Here is a 20,520-nt window from a genome sequence, read left to right on the forward strand (position 1 = left end):
ACAGTAAGTATTTTAAGAAAAACAGTAACCACAAATAAATTCCAAAATGGGCCCACTAACCCAAAAAGACTGGTGACTCCTGGATTAGGTAAACATCGATCTGAACCGATCATCGATCAGCAAGACAGTTACTAGGGGCTTAAAATTAATTCAAACTGCAAAAACCAACTTTTCAACTACAGTGGTGCCTCGCAAGACAAAATTAATCCGTTCCGCGAGTCTCTTCGTCTAGCGGTTTTTTCATCTTGCGAAGCAACCCTATTAGCGGCTTAGCGGATTAGTGCTATTAGCGGTTTAGCAGCTATTAAAGGCTTAGCGGCTATTAAAGGCTTAGCGTCTTAGCGGCTAAAAGGCTATTAGCGGCTTAGCGGCTTAGAAAAAGGGGGGAAGGGGGGGAAATCACAAGACTCGCAAGACTTTTTCGTTTTGCGAAGCAAGCCCATAGGGAAATTCATCTTGCGAAGCGCATTGAAAAACGGAAAACCCTTTCGTCTAGCGGGTTTTTCGTCTTGCGAGGCATTCGTCTTGCGGGGCACCACTGTATACTAGTAACTGAGTATACACTCAGTTACTAGTATAGATGATATTTTATTTCTGTTTCTGTTATAAAGTCTGTTAACTTTTACTTCACACCAGACAGAGGACCGGCAGCACCCCCTGCCAAAAAAGAGCTTACTTTTTAAAAATACCATCCTTAATTTACCAAAAGGGGCATTTCCCTTCCCACACAAACACAGATTTAAACTCACTGAATACAGCTGCAGCATCTGTAGCATCTCAGAGCAACTGAAGGTCCCATACAATTGTATAGTCACATCTGGAGTTAATTATAGTTCTGGCACTTTTAGGGATCTTTCTTGAAAGGTGATGTTCACGTTCAGCCAAAATCTATTTTTGCATGGCTGCTGATCCCTTTGTTCCCTCTATTTTCTTAGAAAACACATCTTTGTTACAAGAATTCCAATCCAAATACTGTACAGGACACTATTTTCCCTAGTTCACTGAGATTAATAACCCCGGGTTTCCGTTGCCATACTCTGAATTTCTAAGGCAAAGAAGTAACTGAATACCCGATCACAATGTTTAGCTTATTATAATGAGGTATATTTGAGTGAGAAATGGCCTTGAAGCTAAATCAGAATTCTAAGAAGAGTTTGGATTTGATATCCTGCTTTATCACTACCCTAAGGAGTCTCAAAGCGGCTAACATTCTCCTTTCCCTTCCTCCCCCACAACAAACACTCTGTGAGGTGATGGGGCTGAGAGACTTCAGAGAAGTGTGACTAGCCCAAGGTCACCCAGCAGCTGCATGTGGAGGAGGGGAGAATCGAACCTGGTTCACCAGATTACAAGTCCACCGCTCTTAACCACTACACCACACTGGCTCTCTAAGGAACAGTCTGCACTCATAAACAAAGCACATCCTTTTGAAAATCATGCTGGACAGAATTTAGGATAGCCTGTATGTTAGACTGATAGATCTTTCTCCTTGGAATTTTGCATTTTCTCTTTCAGAAACGTCTAGCTCAACCCTGCAGTTAGTTGCGTGATTCCTCCATGCATTTAATGCATGAAGGGGGCTTATATCACATCAACTGGATACGTGGAGCCCTGAGTTCTTGTGTGACTTTCCCATTAGCACTGAAACACAACCACCTTCATTCAAGATCCCTGATATACCCCATGAGCATAACAGTCTTGCTGGGGCACGCTGACTCTTGCAACTTCAATCTTCATTCCCTGCATTCCTTCATCCAGATATTCTTACACAGTAGCTACTTGCCTTGGGCCCAGGAATGCTGGCTCCTCCTGCTTTGTTTTCAAATTATTCAACCCTAAGGGCCTTTGCTCCCTCTGTCTTTGGTGTATTTTCAGACAGATCATAGAGGAATTTATCCTTTCCCTATTTACCGCTTGCCAGCATTCACTATCTCCCCAGCGCTAAAGCATTACTGTGCACCTGCCTTGCGCTCATTGCCAACTCAACAAGTCACTCCTCTGCCTCCTCTTTCTATATGAGATAATCTTCAAGAGTTAACCTATAAATTGCCCAGTTTTCTATCTCAACAAAAACCATTTTCTTGAAGAGTACTCACTTCCATCTGTTTCTCCCTCCTGAATACTTTACAAGGGCAATCTGCTACCAAATTAAAGTTTCTTAAATTATGCACACCGTGTTTCTGTGTATCTTGGTAAATCTGCTGGTGGGACAGCTTCACTGTGCTGACAACATTGTGTCATCCAGCAGAACAGAGCCAGGGAGCAGAGAGGGAAAAGGCTGCCCTAACTCCATAGTTAATTCCCTCTTAGTCATTTGCATTTGGAGAGGGCTTACTCCCTAAACATTGCATTCCAGACGTTTTAGATAGGTGTCCTGAACAAACACAGTACCATAGCTCTCTGCGGTGTATTAAAATTCATGACATATGAATGGGTTCATTAGGGTCTTTGGGCAAGCCTATATTAAAGATGGTGGGTGAGATTGTTTAGTTTTAGGGCATTTATAGCAAAGTAGAAATAAATTAAACATAACTAATTCAAATTAATGCTTCAATAAGGATTAATGGGGGGGGATATGAACTGCTCATTGTACCCACACATAAAGCTTAGCATGGATCAGCATGTTATTCTGCTTTTATAATTCCTAGTTTAGTACAAAGATTATTGTCTAATCTGAATATCTAAATAAGTAAATGAATGACAAATATTTCCTCTGACTCACTCCCTTCAGAAATGTGTAATACAATTATTGACTTTAGAAGATGTAAAGCATGAGAAATTCAAGAGATCCTTGTGGAAGATTTACCGTATTTTTCACCCTATAGGACGCACTTTTTCCCCTCCAAAAATGAAGGGGAAATGTGTGTGCGTCCTATGGGGCGAATGCAGGGGGGGAGGCAGGCAGGAAAAGCCCCCAAGAGCCGCACACAAGCTCCGTGCGGCTCTTGCGGGCTTTTCCCCAGGAAGGAGAAGGGACTGACTGGCCGCATCAGTCCCTTCTCCCACCTCGTAGAAAAGCCCACAGGAGCCACGCACCCTTTAAGAGCACGGGGCTTCTGTGGGCTTCTGCGGGAGGTGGGGGAATCCCCCATCTCCTAGAAAAGCCAGTAGAAGCCGTGCAGCCCCTTTAAAGAGTGCACGGCTTCTGCGGGAAGTGGGGGAGCGCCCCAGGCTTCGAGCTTCATGCAGCTCTCCGCGAGCCGTGGGAGCCTGGCGCGACTTCGCGCCGGGCTCCCACAGCTTGCGGAAAGCTGCCTGTTCTGGGGGCTGGGGTCGGGGGTCGGGGGAAGCTCGGGCTTCCCCTGCCCCAGCCCCGTGCCTGGGGAAAATTTTTTCCCCCTTTATTTCCCCCCCAAAAAACTAGGTGCGCCCTATGGGCCGGTGCGCCCTATGGGGCGAAAAATACGGTAGTTCTTGCATTGAAGCCTGAACTCTTATTACCTCTGTGGGTTTTTGGAGGATGCACTGATTTCATTCCCTTGCTGCCACTGAATCATGAAGGGTTTCCACAGCCTCTGGAGCAGGACCTGAGGAGCCTTTTTTCAACCCTAAAATTATACACTGTAATAGGCAGCCTTCCAGGAACTGCATGCTAGTGGTGATGGTGGCCAGAGGCAAATGAAGGCAGAAGGGTAGCTGCAACTCTCCGCTTTGTACAGTAGAAGACTTCATTTCAGCCATGTGCATGTCATGTTTCTACATATACCTACATAGCTCCCCATCCAGGCAAACAATTGCAGGAGGTTGGCGGAGGGGGTCCCTTCCAACTCTATAACTCTATGATTCTAAGAAGCATAACCACAGTTGAAAAACTCAGTTCAGGCAGGAAAAAGTGTTTGAGGACAGGGCGAAGCCAGGAAAGTGAAGGGCACAGGCTAGGGAGAGTGACAAGGATCAGACAGAAACCCATGAGAAATCTGTGGTGCTGACCTTCTTAGTGGCTGTGCCCAATCTATGGAACTCCTGCACCCCAACAGGCCCACTCAGCCCTCTCTCTGACATACAGTGGTATCTTGGGTTACATACGCTTCAGGTTACATACGCTTCAGGTTACAGACTCCTCTAACCCAGAAATAGTACCTCGGGTTAAGAACTTTGCTTCAGGATGAGAACAGAAATCATGCTCCATCGGGGTGGCGGCAACAGGAGGCCCCCATTAGCTAAAGTGGTGCTTCAGGTTAAGAACAGTTTCAGGTTAAGAACGGACCTCCAGAACAAATTAAGTACTTAACCCAAGGTACTACTGTATTTGTCATTTTGGAAAAATACTGGGCACTACCAAACTGAATTCAATCCTATGCATAACCTTGTTTAGAAATAGGTGGCCCACGGGCCAGCTGACAGATACAGCTGATGCCCTCTTCTCACGATCCAGTCAAATGCACAATGAGCATGTCAAAGAGAGGAGGACTGCTGCCCCTGCGTTGACCTCCAACCTGCATGTGTTCATTGGTGCTACATTCATCATCCGTGAAGTCAGTGTAAAGTGAGAAAGGGTGGTAGGCATGCAAGACTTGAATGCACATTCAGGAACATTTGGGTTTGTGAACACATGTACAACTATAGGGATACAGAGCCCATTGCTCTCCTTACACTGAGAATAAAGACTGGGGATGGGGAAGCATCAGGCCAAGCTAGCTTCATCCCATTACCCTTCCATAGGTTCAATTATCCTATGGCTAAATCATGAGTATATGGGACGCGGGTGGAGCCTAGGATCAGAATGTCGGCTGTTCGAATCCCCGCGACGGGGTGAGCTCCCGTTGCTCAGTCCCTGCTCCTGCCAACGTAGCAGTTTGAAAGCACATCAAAGTACAAGTAGATAAATAGGTACCGCTCTGGTGGGAAGGTAAATGGCATTTCCGTGCACTGCTCTAAGAAGCGGCTTAGTCATGTTGGCCACATGACCTGAAAGCTGTACACCGGCTCCCTCAGCCAATATAGCGAGATGAACACGGCAACCCCAGAGTCAGCCACGACTAGACCTAATGGTCAGGGGTCCCTTTACCTTTACCTTAAATCATGAGAATATGTTTCCTGCCGAAAAAATGTTTCCTATCTTCATCACAGCCATTGTTTACATGACTGCCAGTTATCACTAACTGAACCACAATTTTATTCCAATATTTTTTGTGTACAAATAAATCTATAGGGCATGGAGTGTTTGGGGCAGGGGGCAAGAGGTGCGTAGAAAATACATTCAGAAGTGCAAATACAAATCATGAATTTTAAAGACCAGTAGAAAACGCCTACACTCCAATTTAACAGATCATACATTTCAATCACATTTAAATCTGGGATTATCCTAAATTAAGATTGCTTCCTGGGAAAATAAAGAGAGGGTTGAAATTAAATTATAGATATTGGAGCCATGCAATCGTGGCACGCAACAGGAAGAAGGCATAACTGTTGTTTTATAAATAGGTTTATGGAATCCTCCAATATTTAAAGCTTCTTCTTTCTCCCCTTTCTTCGTAGCCCATTTCAGTTGGTACAGGAATCAATGAGCCAAAATTGGTATGCAGAATACAGTTTTAAAATTTGGACCCCTGCAAAAATATTTAGAACATATTTCATTCACTTCAACATATCATTACCGCCAAATCTTGATTTAGTGGGCTTGTTTTAATCTGGAAGATTTGTTCATGTGTCACAAGACGCCCACTACATTAAAATCTGACACGTTTAACGGCATCAGTATAAGAACAGGATTCATGTGAAAGGAATTTTATGTGTCTCTTTCCCTCTTCTATGATATATGTTTATTTCAAGTTTGTTTACATAAACTTAGCCTGGTTCTCAGTGGTTTGGGGAAGCCACATAATTTCACATAAACCCACAGACTGCAGACACGGGGGCTGTACTACATAGCGGAAAAATGATAAAAGGGGGAGAATTATTTATTTATTGAATATTTATTGAAAAACTAATTTTGTGTTTCCACAAATGCCCAATGTATTTTGAACATTTACTCTTTGTGGGAAAGTATAAAATGGTTACACAATATCAAGTCATAGGAGGAGAAACCTGTCCTCTCCAACTTCTGCTGGGAAGAAACTCAATAGTCTTATATTTTCAACAATGAAAATAAGCTATAACTCAAACACTATAAAGTTCCAACTTGGCTGGACACTGAAAACATGGAAGGACTTTGATTCAATACAGTATAGGTATCTGCAGATGAAAGGAGAGGTATACATTTTATACTTGATTTCTACAGTTTTAAATTTCTTACTGCTGGTTTTTAATGCAGCTGTGTTTCATGCCTTAACACATTCTTGTTCTACTACTTACACAAATATTTAGACACCCAACTGAAGTAGCAGAAGTGATGTTAAAACTCTCTTCAGATTTCCTCAGCTTTGAGGAAGCCCTCTGCCCTTCCACCAAGAACCTCATGAGATTATCATGCTTTCCCCTCTCTGCCACTTTCATCCCCTCAACAGTCCTGTGACAGACCAAAGGACTTAGCTGAACATCATCTGTAGCAATGTTTCCCAAACTTGGGTCTCCAGCTGTTTTTGGACTACAACTCCCATCATCCCTAGCTAGCAGCGTTCAGGGATGATGGGAACTGTAGTCCAAAAACAATTGGAGACCCAAGTTTGGGAAACTCTGATCTACAGTAAGCTTAAAGGCTGACGAGATGTGAGCCCCAATCACCCCACCTTTAAACCAGTACCCTAACCACTATATCACCCTGCAAATCAAGATGTATTCCCAACACTGTAGTTTTTTTTACACACTGAAAACTATAAATGACAAATAATGTTAGCAGTTATAGTGAAGTGGCCAGAACTCTCCTGAAGAGTTCCTAAAAGTATTTTGCACTGCTAATAAAAAAACAACACCCACTAGCTATATTTCCTCTAGGAGGATTACACTTACTCAGTTACACTATTAAGGGCTCCACAGTCTACATTGCCCTTACCTCCAACTGATTATAGGGCCAATCCACCTCATAATTAGGTGTACTGAAATCTTTCAGAAATTAGTGGGATTTAAGAATACTTAATTGTATGCTAGACTGTGTTCCAATGTCAGGATGAGTTTTCTTTTTCACAGCAGTGTACTATGAAGAAATATCCCTCCTGACACTGGGATGTATTTCTAGCATACAATTAAGCATTCTTCATTGCCGTGAAGCTTAAGCATGCCTTTGCTAAGTGCTTTCTCTCAATACCTTTACTAAGACAACCATGTGTGTAACTTGATAGAAGTTCTTGCTTCTATGCTGCACTGAAAATATCTGCACTCAATGAAAGCAGGTCACATTTAGATAGGGGTAACTATCACAACGCCCGTCACATGTTGAATTACAGCTCCCATTATCCTGAACCACGGGCCAATCTGGTTGAAGATGATGAGAGCTGTAGTCCAATAGAAACAGGAGGGCACCGTGTTGACCACCCCTGATTTAGATTTTTGGATACAATAACAGGCAATCATGTTCATACAGGTCAAAATGCAAATGTATGGTATAGTATTGATTTGTTGTTTTGACTAACGGCAACTTCCTATGACAAATATAAGAGGCAATACTGGAAACAAATAATGGTGCATATTCTTACATGGATTTATCATTCCCATGGAATTAAGAGACAAGACCCAAAGAATTGTGGAACTAGTTATGTGTGAAAGGACTTTTAGATTTGTTCCTTTCCAAAAGGAGACCCCAATGCCATAAAATGTCAGCATGTTTCTGAAGACAAGTAGGCAGGATGACTGCATGGATACTAGACTGTTCCATTAATATTAAGGACAGTTTAGCAAAGGTTTCTGACTTTAATATGGCATATTTTTCTGGTGCCTAGGATGAAACTAATAATTCTTTTGTAAAAATGCCCAGGCAAATGCAAGATGTGTATGAATTCTTATTGCCTGTTGATCCTTGTAACTTTTTACAGTTCAATTCCCACAGGCTTACTGTTACAGTTGAATTTCAACAGAGTTTGGAAAGCTTCCCACTAAAAATGACTTATTAGAGACAGCTTTCCTAATGGGCAGATCTCACTTGTCCAGCATTATTTTAAGTGAGTTTCCATTCACTAGAAACCAGTATGTGCATTCTCTCACAGAAAAAAATGAAGGATGAACATCTTACAAAATGTCCCTCATACCTCTCCTTTTCTGGAAACTTCTCTCCCTCCCCCCCCCCCCTCTCTCTGTATGTGTGTGTGTGTAGATATAGACATATTTTATTGGTTCGGAGTGTATAGAATCCAGAAATCCATATACAGTACTGAAATAACCAAGTAGACCCTCCCACACAGTTTAGACTACTCCTTTCCCACTTCAAAGTATTTCATTGTTTTCACAAGGAGCGACAAACATTCAATGATCCCCCCTCCACCACAACATAAGCACCAAATGTCTGTTTAATTACATTAAACATTCGGTTTTTAAACAAATGCATCTTTCCACAAGTTGCCATGTGTCCTCAGAGTCCTAAAACCATGTTATATCCTAAAACCATGTTATATAACCATGTTGCAAGCAGTGTGTGTGTGTGTGTGTGTATTTAACCCCAAGTGTTGCTGGTAGCTAACAGTAATTTTGAATTTCACATTTGATCCCATGTTCCTTAAAATATATACTCTCCAACCCCCAAAGGGATCCATTAGAAAGTATGAGCTAGTGCTGAGGCTGGTGCAGGGAAATAGGCACAGAAATTCTATTCTCTTTAATGTTGATGGTACCCAGAAACAAATTCATGCATAAATTAGCATACATAAATAAGTGCATTTTCCATTTACCACAAAGTCACAAATTTTGCTGAAGTAAAAGCAGTTGTTCCCAGCTCTTTACCCTTCATTTATTCTTATTGTACGGTACAGAAATAAAGTGACATTAAAATATTTGGCTGTATAAATCATATAACTCGCGTTTGTACAAGTGCCTTGAAGGGAAAACTAACAGTTTCTGAACCTGTCAGGCTGCAATGCATTGTTTATCATGACAGAAAAAAGCCTAAGCAAGTCTAGGGTTAATTTGTACACACACCCCGAAAAAGAGTGTGAAACAGCATTTGATTAATCACATTTGCTCTATTTGATGAACCAAGTAAACTCTGACTTATCTTAACAATGCTTTCTTTGGAAAAAGCCAACTTCAAACCACGGGTTAAGAAACAGGCTTGTTTCAACAAACTTTAACACTAATTGCATATGCAATACTAAATTGTGGTTAACTGAAACCAAAAGTGGAAGCTTCCAGTCTCTTCCTCATGGCTGTACCTGAGAAGGACAGGGAAAGGGGTATGCAACCCCTGGGCTCATTCCACAGTTGCAAAATTTCCATTTGATCTTCAGCTGGATTCAAGAAAGCCAACAACTGATATTCTAGGAATTCCATATAAATTGTATCTAGTCATAGTCCTTATGTATACAGTGCTAAATATATGCACAAATACTCATATGACATTAGTATACAAGATGATCTGTTGAGATGTGTCAGGGTACTGCCATCAAAAGGGGGGAGGGAGGCAGAAGCGTACAGGGAGCCTCCGACTTTGCTGAGCAGTAAGAGACATCACCTTGCCAACAAAGGTCCGTATAGTTAAAGCTATGGTTTCCCCAGTAGTGATGTATGGAAGTGAGAGCTGGACCATAAAAAAGGCTGATCGCCAAAGAATTGATGCTTTTGAATTATGGTGTTGGAGGAGACTCTTGAGGGTCCCATGGACTGCAAGAAGATCAAAGCTATCCATTCTGAAGGAAATCCGCCCTGAGTGCTCACTGGAAGGACAGATTGTGAAGCTGAGGCTCCAAAACTTTCGCCACCTCATGAGAAGAGAAGACTCCCTGGAAAAGACCCTGATGTTGGGAAAGATGGAGGGCACAAGGAGAAGGGGACGAAAGAGGACGAGATGGTTGGACAGTGTTCTCAAAGCTACCAGCATGAGTTTGACCAACCTGCGGGAGGCAGTGGAAGACAGGAGTGCCTGGCGTGCTCTGGTCCATGGGGTCATGAAGAGTCGGACACAACTAAACTACTAAACAACAACAACAAACACCTCATCGGGGACTGGTGAGAGTGAAGACTCCGGCGAAACAGGGGAAAAGGAGGGGCAAAGGGAGGCAAAGGCTCACAGAGGTTACTGCGAGCCTGAGCACAGCTCCCAGGCAGGCTGATAGGGAAACAGACGTGCAGCTTCCGTCGCCTAGTTTTTGCCAGGGAGTCAAATGTAAGGAAAGGAGGAGGAGACTGGGGGTGTTGACATTCTTATGCTGGGGGGGGGGGCAGGAAGAAACCACTCTCGGAATCTGTGAGTGACTGAGTCATGAACTTTGGAACTCTGAACTGTAGATAGTTGCACTAAATAAAACCTGGAAAAGACAGGTCAGAGTCCTGGCTGTTTACTTGCAAGCAACCCCCCTACAGACCTGACAATATGTTTTAGCACAGGAAATAAAAAAATTCTCTACAATCTAGGACTACAGCAGATTGTAGTGTGGCTCACATGAAGGTACATTCAAGATTCCCCCCCACCTCTTTAATCAGCTATAAAGTTAATCAACTGCACGATGCCTTTTATAACTTAATGGAACAACAACAACTAATGCTTTAAATGCTACTTAAAAAGGAACTGAGGCAAATTTTAGAGTCACTTTGCAAAGCCCCAACTTTAAAACTAGAAAGAGTTTGCATACAGAACTACTAATTTAAAATGTCAAAGGGGAAAGATGTGGCTATGATTTCGAAACAACGCTTATGAGACATGAACTGGTCCATGAAAGAATTCCCATCAGGGCCAATTCTTGATGGAAAATATGAATATGGAAATATGCACTTGAAATGGAACTATGTGGAGGTAAGTCACTTGTGAAAGCTTTCCTTGTGGTTGTAGTCATCTTCAACACGCCATCACAACCCTCTAAGAAACAAGATTTGTGACATAAGTGAATCTCTTGCAACTGTGACAGAAGCTACCTCAAGATGTGTGACATCACTGAATCTGCTGCAACCGTGAGGGAAGCTAATGACTTGCCACACCACTTGTAACTTAAGTTTTCTGGGGGGAATTTCAAGAAACATTTTTGTTGCCCTATATGGAGATCTGGTTTTATATTACATTTAAAGAATGAAACTTTTAAAGAAGTATACAGTGCTAATTTTAAAAGACCCTGATGTTGGGAAAGATGGAGGGCACAAGGAGAAGGGGACAGCAGAGGACGAGATGGTTGGACAGTGTTCTTGAAGCTACCAGCATGAGTTTGACCAAACTGCAGGAGGCAGTGGAAGACCGGAGTGCCTGGCGTGCTCTGGTCCATGGGGTCACGAAGAGTCGGATACGACTAAACGACTAAACAACAGTGCTAATTTTACAATATTTCAAAAGTGTTTGAAGTGAAGTATTTGGTTAAGGAAGCTAAATCTAATAAAGCATACTTAGTGTAGTTTACTTGGAGATAATTATTATTGTTACATGTAAATAGGCATGACAAGCCAGTAGCACACAGTTCCCATGCATTCCTTAAATTCTGAGAACCAAAATGAGAGCAGTGAAAACTGTAAACATATGCATATGTGATGTATATTTGATATGCCGTGCATATGAAATATACACTTCCTGGGGATGGGAAAATGTTGGAAGGAATGTACCGGTGTTGCATCCATTCCAACGTTGCATTTCACATGCCAACCATCCAGCTACTGGCATGAAAGAACTGTCCCTGCTCGTTTTCAGCTGAAAAACTGGTGACAAAAGATAAGGGTGTTCAAGAACTGGAGAGAAAACCTGGCAAGCCAACATTATCTCCAAGAGTATGAAGAGTTCTAGTTATACATAGCTATACTCCTCTGAAATGACTCTGAAATAGAGTCATTTCCATTTATTTATTTTAAAAAGTTGAGAAATAGCTAGTCTCTCTAATTTCCAAAGGGCAAATGGTTCTTTCTAGTCTTTGTTCATCAGAAGTCTGTTGAAGGGGATTGAAATGATCAGTTTTAAATGTGTCTTTCAGTTATAAATACCATTTCTTAGGACAGAATTATATAGAACATAGCATCCCTTACAATGGGAGGTAATCAGTTGATCCAATTCACAACTTGAAGACTACAGTAATGAATTGCTGAGGAGATTGGAGTCATTCTACTAACTGCAGCTGAGCTAAAATTATATATGTCGTATACATCCATCCACCCTCCTTTTCCATGGCATTTTAATTTCAACAAATGTATCTAAGATTATCTTTGTAACTTCTACAAAGAGTGTCCTGTAATGAAACTACTTGCCAAAAGGCACTTCTGAACAGAAAATATAAAATAATGTGCTTAATTTTAGGTCTTTTTGTTACCATTTGAACTCATTCACACAAGGGAGCTTTATAAAGTCATCCCAGAAAAATATATCAGAATACCAAAATCTCTTTAGCCATGATTCAGAGGGCCTCTTGAGATAGGTGTCGATATAGCAGTCCTCACATTATTTTAAACTGCTTTTGAAACTCTAATGTTTCAAAAGCGTATTGCCGAGTGAGGAGATGCAGTTTGAAAACAACTTTAGAAGCCACACATCTATTCAATTATTAGAGATTATTTTCAGCAAGCCTTTCCAGTAAATTCTCAGGACTCCTTAGAAGGAAAGCAAAAAATAAAATAAAATAAAAGTCAGAAAGTAATGAAACAATTAACACTACTAGGGTATTTTAAAAAGAAGATCTCAGCATTAGATAATCTTCAATGGATATCATTGTGAGCAGCAAATTGTTGTCCCTTCCTTAGCCTGTCTTCATTTTGAAATCAAATATATGTCTGCACTTTGTTTACATAAAATAAAATAAAAAGTAATTACAAAACACACAGAGGAACCTCAGTTCTCTAGGAACATGTGATTATCAAAGACACTCGAACGATGCAATCCAATCCAGACAGGCAAAACAAAATGGTCCCTACCACAATGGTTCCATAGCAAGGAAACACACTGCCAGTTTGTATGTGCAAAGGAATCAAGCCATGAATTATTATTTTTTGAGACACCAGCACTTCTACCAGCAATTGGACAGGTGAGATTGTATATATCAGGGGTCTGCAACCCGCGGCTCCGGAGCCGCATGTGGCTCTTTTACACCTTTGCCGCGGCTCCGGGGCAGATACTAGCGAGGGGAGGAGGCGCATTGTGCGCCCCAACACTCCCCACTGTGGCGGGCGCTGTACTGGCTGTGATGTCGCATGGGGGCGGTGTGTGCGTTAGTCACGCACTGTCCTGACGTCACCTTCCCGCCCGCTGTCAGATCGGACATTAAGGTAAGAAACAATATATGCAGTGTTATATTTGTTTTAAATGTTGCAATGGTTTTGCGGCTCCCAGGTTTTTTTTCTTCGGAAACGGGTCCAAGTGGCTCTTTTTGTCTTAAAGGTTGCAGACCCCTGGTATATATGAATGCTATTGCACAAAAATGCGCCATACAAACAGGAAAAGAATATACAGCTCCCCTCTCTGACATGCTAATTGGTTGTTCTCCAGAAGCTATTGTTAGGTGGGGGGATATTTACATAGGCAACCCTCCATTCTGCAGCATGAATCAGGCAAAGTTGATTTTGGTCCTAAGGAGGTGTCAACCCATGCTACAAGCTAGGGATGAAAAATTCAGTCCACTTTTTAAAACAAACTGACCTAAGTTCCAAGACTTAGACAAAAAGATAAGATAGATAAGACACAGACAAAGTGTGTACAGAAGTGTGTATAATACTTGTGTATTTCTTAATAATAATAATAATAATAATAATAATAATAATAATTGTGTATTGTTTAATTTTTTTGTAGAAAACAGGATGGAACAGATCTAGGATTGAATGCAAGCAGAACTGAAATCTGGATTGAAAAGCCCAAACGCCCCAGGTCAAAAACATTTACTCTAACAGATAGGCTATCGAAATTGTTGTGCAAGCTCCAGAGTCAGATGTACAGAGGTTAATCAACCTTCTATTCCCCACTGAAAAACAAAATTGTGAAATCAATGAACACTACAGTGTCTACCTGAAGTCGGTGACTGACTAAATAATAATAGTAAAAATAGTGGGCTCAGAATGAATGAAGAATATAGTGTTACACATTATTGGAAATATGCAATAGTGCAGCAGTTGGAAGTTTGACATGGCTAACAGCTGGCTATAACTTGCTCTCAATATTAATAAAAGTGACTTTATAATTTATGTTGTCTTTCATATATTCTCTCCTTCCATTTTATTTTTTTGCTTCATAACTCTGCTTTTCTCTTATTTTTCTCTCATTGGCTTCATCGTTGCAATTGCCTGTGATCATGGAGAAGACAGACTGTGACCGAAGAAACTTAATAAGCACAATCTATTAAAGAATATATTAACTAACCTCTAAGCTGTCCATATCTACCATCCGTGAATCAACAAAACACATCAACAGAGCAATGAATCAACAGAGATCAGAGAGCAAAGTACAATGTACTTACATCCGTGTCCGGCCCCTTGTCTGCCCCAGGACAAGAAAAGGTAACAAATTCATGGCACCTCTTGTGAACCACAAAGCAGCAAACTAGGAAAAGAAGAAAAAACATTCAAGCAATTGCAGATTTGTTAACAAGTTTACTGCCAATCTACTGAAGTGAATTGAAATAAACAACCTTTTGAATAGTGTTGATAGACACTCAAATCATGGAAAAATTAATTCTCAAGTCTTCAAGAAACACAGCATTCTTTCAGCACAGGCAATTGCTTCTAACACATGATGTCCACATATTGTAAAATGACAGTATATTTAATTTTGCTCGTTGTTGTTTTTAACATAAGCTGTGGTCAAAACAAACAACCAAAGGACTCCAAAACATTTAACTCTTCAGCCCATTAAGATACAAGACAGAGTAATTCCCCATTGTTATTTTGCCTGAGATTTTACAGTTACCACTTTTCATGCAGGCAACAGTATCCCACATTCTTCAACAGAGGATGAAAAAGAAGCATTTATTTGATAGGGGGTTTTTTTTGGAGAATTTTTATTTCTGATACAATTTTGCTACATCTATAAAAGTATACACTACTTAGTTACTTTAGCTGTGCTTTATTGTTTTAGCAGGACTTTATACATTGCTCTGTGCAAGTTGGAAGCCATCTTGTGTACTTTGGTAAAAAGGCAATATAGACAAAAATAAATTACTGGCAATTCTCCAATGCTCTTGCCAATGATGTGTAATTGATAAAATTACATTCGCAAAATACAGACATCAGGATGTGTTCTGCAAAACCTTAAGTTAGGGTGGGCTCTATCCTTAAGAGTAATTGAATAACGTGTTAACATACTATCGGTGCATATCTAACTATTGAAAAACATTGCTGTTATGATGCTAGAAAGGCAACATGGCCAAATGTTAACCTTGGGTATTAGTTGCTTAGCATGTAGAAAACTGGGACGCGGGTCGCACTGTGGGTAAAACCTCAGCGCCTAGGACTTGCCGATCAGAAGGCTGGCGGTTCAAATCCCCGCGTCGGGGTGAGCTCCTGTCGTTCGGTTCCAGCTCCTGCCCACCTAGCAGTTCGAAAGCACCCCTAAGTGCAAGTAGATAAATAGGTACCGCTTTATAGCGGGAAGGTAAACGGCGTTTCTGTGCACTGCTCTGGTGCCGGTTCACCAGAGCAGCTTCGTCACGCTGGCCACGTGACCTGGAAGTGTCTGCGGACAGCGCTGGCTCCCGGCATCTTAAGTGAGATGAGCGCACAACCCTAGAGTCTGTCAAGACTGGCCCGTACAGGCAGGGGTACCTTTACCTTTACTTATGTAGAAAACCATCATCAAAAGGCCATCAGTGGCTCCTAATCCTGATGGCTACGTTCTCTATAACACTGTCAGGGGTAAAGGTAAAGGGACCCCTGACCACTAGGTCCAGTCATGACCAACTCTGGGGTTGCGGCGCTCATCTCGCTTTATTGGCCAAGGGAGCCGGCATACAGCTTCCGGGTCATGTGGCCAGCATGACTAAGCTGCTTCTGGCAAACCAGAGCAGTGCACAGAAACACCGTTTACCTTCCTGCTGGAGTGGTACCTATTTATCTACTTGCACTTTGACGTGCTTCCAAACTGCTAGGTTGGCAGGAGCAGGGACCGAGCAACGGGAGCTCACCCCGTCACGGGGATTCGAACCGCCAACCTTCTGATCAGCAAGTCCTACGCTCTGTGGTTTAACCCACAGCACCACCTGCGTCCCTTCTGTCAGGGGTAGTAAGCTTCTAAATACCAGTCATCTGAAACCACAGGAGGGAAGAGTGTGCTGTTGCACTCAAGTCATGCTTACAGGCTTCCCATAGACACCTGTCAGAACAAGATGGTGGATTGTAAAACAGTTCAGTTCATAAGTTCATTGCTCTAGCTAAAGACTTAAGGTCAGCCTTGGCCTATGGAGCCCTGTTGCAGCGACTGTTATATCTACATTAATTCTAAATCTGAACTGTGACATAAAATAAATGGCTAGTGCATCACAACAAACAAATAAGGTTCTTGGGAGACCATGGGAAAAGTTGTCTTCTGAGATTATGCTGATAGACTCTTTGGTCTGGTCTTATACTTCCTTTTCAATCGGATTCAATTGGAGGTGCACTGCATCAGATTTTGGTTGCTCAATCACTCCCAATTCAAAGATGCGGCACAATTACAGTTTCTGGGGCCACATGTTGCATTCTGCATGAGTCATTTCTATGAGCTTTCGAATCAGGACTCAATTCAGGCATGCAGAAAGCATCCCTTGTCTCAGCTTAACTGCACAGGATTGCAACTTAAGATTCCATATAAAGTTAGCACCTTCCTAGAAATGCAAAAAATACTTTCCTATTTAAGAATTGGCCTAATGTCATTTTAACATTCAAGGTCACCTTTACAGCTGAAATATATGGTGACTTAATGTACCAAGGGGGGGAAATGTACTACAAGGAACACCCTGCACAATGTGGATGGGGGTCAGAGCAAAAACAGCTCCTGGGTTACTGCTTATGAATCTCTCTCATCTCATTTCTCTCCATATTTTTCTTTTTTAAAAAATATGCTTTTGATGATAATGACTTCCTGAAAGATGAAGTGAGAATCTAGGCAGCAGACCTTTTGCCAGCCAGATGTTGCTCTCTTCCAACGCCTATCGAACCTGACAGCTGATTATGCCAGATGAGGTTGATGGGAGTTAAGTAAAGGTAAAGGGGCCCCTGACCATTAGGTCCAGTCGTGACCGACTCTGGGGTTGCGCACTCATCTCGCTCTATAGGCCGAGGGAGCTGGCGTTTGTCCGCAGACAGCTTCCGGGTCATGTGGCCAGCATGACTAAGCCGCTTCTGGCAAACTAGAGCAGCACACGGAAATGCCGTTTACCTTCCCGCTGGAGCAGTACCTATTTATCTACTTGCACTTTGACGTGCTTTCGAACTGCTAGGTTGGCAGGAGCAGGGACCGAGCAATGGGAGCTCACCCCATTGCGGGGATTCGAACCGCTGACCTTCTGATCAGCAAGTCCTAGGCTCTGTGGTTTAACCTACAGCGCCACACGTGTCCCATTGATGGGAGTTAGAGTCCTTCAAAATATGGAGGGTGACAGGTAAGCCACCTCTGATCTATGAGGAAGGGTGTCCTTATTTGAGAGGAGGAAAACGAAGAGTCTGGGCATTATTTTGTGAATTCTGATGTTGGAAGGATTTAGAGCAGGCTTCCTCAACCTCAGCCCTCCAGGTGTTTTGAGACTACAATTCCCATCGTCCCTGACCACTGGTCCTGCTAGTTAGGGATCATGGAAGCTGTAGGCCAAAAACATCTAGAGGACTGAGGCTGAGGAAGCCTGATTTAGACTTTACTAGAAATAGGGACAAGCATCTTCAATCAGAAAGCTGCAATACAATCACACGCATTCCAGGTTGTTGAAATATGATCCTTTAAAAACCTCTTTCTCAGCCAACACTCAGGAATGGTGCTCCAACCACATCTGTATAAAACTAGTAGAAGAACACATGAGACAACTAAGGTACGATGCCAGCACTGAAAGACTGTTTCCTAAGGAAGCCAAAAGAAAAAACGCAAATGCACAGTCTCAAAAACCTTTGATTATCTCAATGTTTCATGTGGGAAAGTGTTGTGAATGGTGACGGGGGGGGGGCTTTTAAAGCAGGCTGAAATCACTACTGATCACTACCATACTTCTTTTCCCTGCCTTCCGTATCAGTATTGGAACCTATATAAATGTCAAGTCAATCAATTAACGGCTTTGTTTCTTAAACTCACTTTTCAAATGCATAATTCAAAATGCCACTTCCTTTACGAAGTGAGATAGCTAATGAAAACGATGGCTCTCCAATGACCCTCTTATGATCAATTGAGTGCAGGATTCAACATTAAGTCAACGGAGAGAGACCAATTAACTAGTGTGCACGGTCAATTTGGCAGCGCAGATATAACCTTACTGATGAAATCAGCTATACTGATGTGAATATGCACAGCCGCCCGTCTATATTATCTCATTTATATCCTACCACTCCTCCAAAAAACCGAGGGCTACATACATGTACAGTGGTACCTCGGGTTACGTACGCTTCAGGTTACATACTCTGCTAACCCAGAAATAGTACCTTGGGTTAAGAACTTTGCTTCAGGGTGAGAACAGAAATTGTGCGGCGGTGGCATGGCAGCAGCGGGAGACCCCATTAGCTAAAGTGGTGCTTCAGGTTAAGAACAGTTTCAGGTTAAGAATGGACCTCCGGAACGAATTAAGTACGTAACCAGAGGTACCACTGTAGTTATACCGTTTTCTGTTCACAATAAGTTTGTGAGGTAGGCATTGCTGAAACTGACTCATTAGTGCAAGCCTGCACAATTAAAAGCATTATAGCTGATTTGAATTCAGTGTCCTGCTTGCTTGACAGTTTTCAGCCAGCCTTTCAATATCCACTGAACTCTAAAATATAATAGAGCTGTATCTTTGAAAGAAGCTACAAGAATTCCAAAGCCACTCTTAAATTCTTGCTCTATCAAAAAACAAAACAAAAAAAACCCTATTCAACAAGATGAAATTCATGTATCAGCAATTCATGTTTTGTTTCCTTGGATCTCTAGTGGATTGTGTCACTCTTCAGAAGGCATCCGTCCTTGTCAAAAGCATATGTAAAGCCACCCCGAGGGAGGTCGAAATATTGTATTCTACAGAGAAAACAGCAGGGATGAAAAACACAAGCACAAGGCAAACACTGGTAGGGATATGGACAGGGATAACAAATGTTCTCACAGCAACAAGAACACCTGACCACACTGTGTGACTCCACAGTTATCCATACCCCCATGCAGTATCCAACCAGTAAGCTGTAAAAAGACACTCGTCTTCTCCCAGGCCTTTAGTTAATTAAACAATCTATAGCTTTTTAAACTATAGGGGGGTTCTGTTTTCATTGGTTACTATGGTATGTATTTTTGTGTTTCTTATGTTGTAAACAACCCTGAGATCCTCTGATGATGGGCTGCATAGAAATTTAATAAATAATAAGTAATAATAAAGGACACTGGAGGGAAAGTCTAGAGACTCATAGAATTGTAGAGTTGGAAGGGACCACTAGGGTAATCTAGTCTGCAAGGCAGACATCATTTGCCCGACGTGGGACTCAAACCCACAACCCTGAAATTAAGAGTCCCATGCTCTACCAGCTGAGCTATCCTAGGTCATGTGAACTCGAAAAGGTTATACGAATTGCCCCGAAGCCAAACAGGGAGTCTGCTTACAGCATTAGTACATTATTTCGCCAATTAAAATGGCACATTGTCAAAGAGCGTCAAGTATCTTGAAAGCTTCTACTACCTAATATATTCCGTTTCATTTAAACTGCTTTAAAAGGATCCATGCATTATAACTAAGGGTTGTGTCCAAAGCTGAAATGGGTGATGATCTGCTTGCACAATGGGTCTTATCCTTCCTCTATTCCTCCTGCTCCCACAAAATCTGCTACAGAGGTTCCATCAAACCTCTGCAGAAGATTTTTGAGGGTGCACAAGGGGCTGCGGGAGAGAGGAAGGGGAAGCTCTGGATACAACCCTAACAGTAGATTTCAGGAACAGATGTATACACGAGGGGAAAATACATTCTGATTTAATGAGCACAGGTAGCAGTAGTAATAGTGGTGTAATCCTTTATTAATCTTAATTGTAATTAACAGTATTACAGTGGTACCTCGGGTTAAGTACTTAATTCGTTCCAGAGGTCTGTTCTTAACCTGAAACTGTTCTTAACCTGAAGCACCACTTTAGCTAATGGGGCCTCCTGCTGCCGCTGCACCACCAAAGCCTGATTTCTGTTCTTATCCTGAAGCAAAGTTCTTAACCTGAAGCACTATTTTTGGGTTAGCGGAGTGTGTAACCTGAAGCGTATGTAACCCGGGGTACCACTGTATTACTATTTAAAAGTTCTCTATAGTAAACATCACATCTACCTCTTATGTAAGGTTAGGTTCGGTTTTGCACCAAGGAAGCCAGCATTTTCCTGTGATTAATAAATATTTGTGAAAGAACATTACACAAATTTTTATTTAATACCAAGG

General features: G+C 41.9%; 1 protein-coding gene across 3 annotated transcripts in view; it reads right to left on the reverse strand.

Moving 5' to 3' along the window:
* PRKCA (protein kinase C alpha) overlaps positions 1 to 20,520 on the reverse strand; it is a 193,245-nt gene that overhangs the window by 94,949 nt on the left and 77,776 nt on the right. For all 3 annotated transcript variants that reach the window (XM_082212493.1, XM_082212492.1, XM_082212494.1), the window contains exon 3: positions 14,430 to 14,512. In XM_082212493.1, coding sequence (XP_082068619.1) covers positions 14,430 to 14,512 — 83 coding nt within the window. The remainder of the gene's footprint in view (positions 1 to 14,429; positions 14,513 to 20,520) is intronic.

This window comes from Podarcis vaucheri (assembly GCF_965113315.1).
Source record: "Podarcis vaucheri genome assembly, chromosome: 2".
Taxonomy (NCBI): Eukaryota; Metazoa; Chordata; class Lepidosauria; order Squamata; family Lacertidae; genus Podarcis; species Podarcis vaucheri.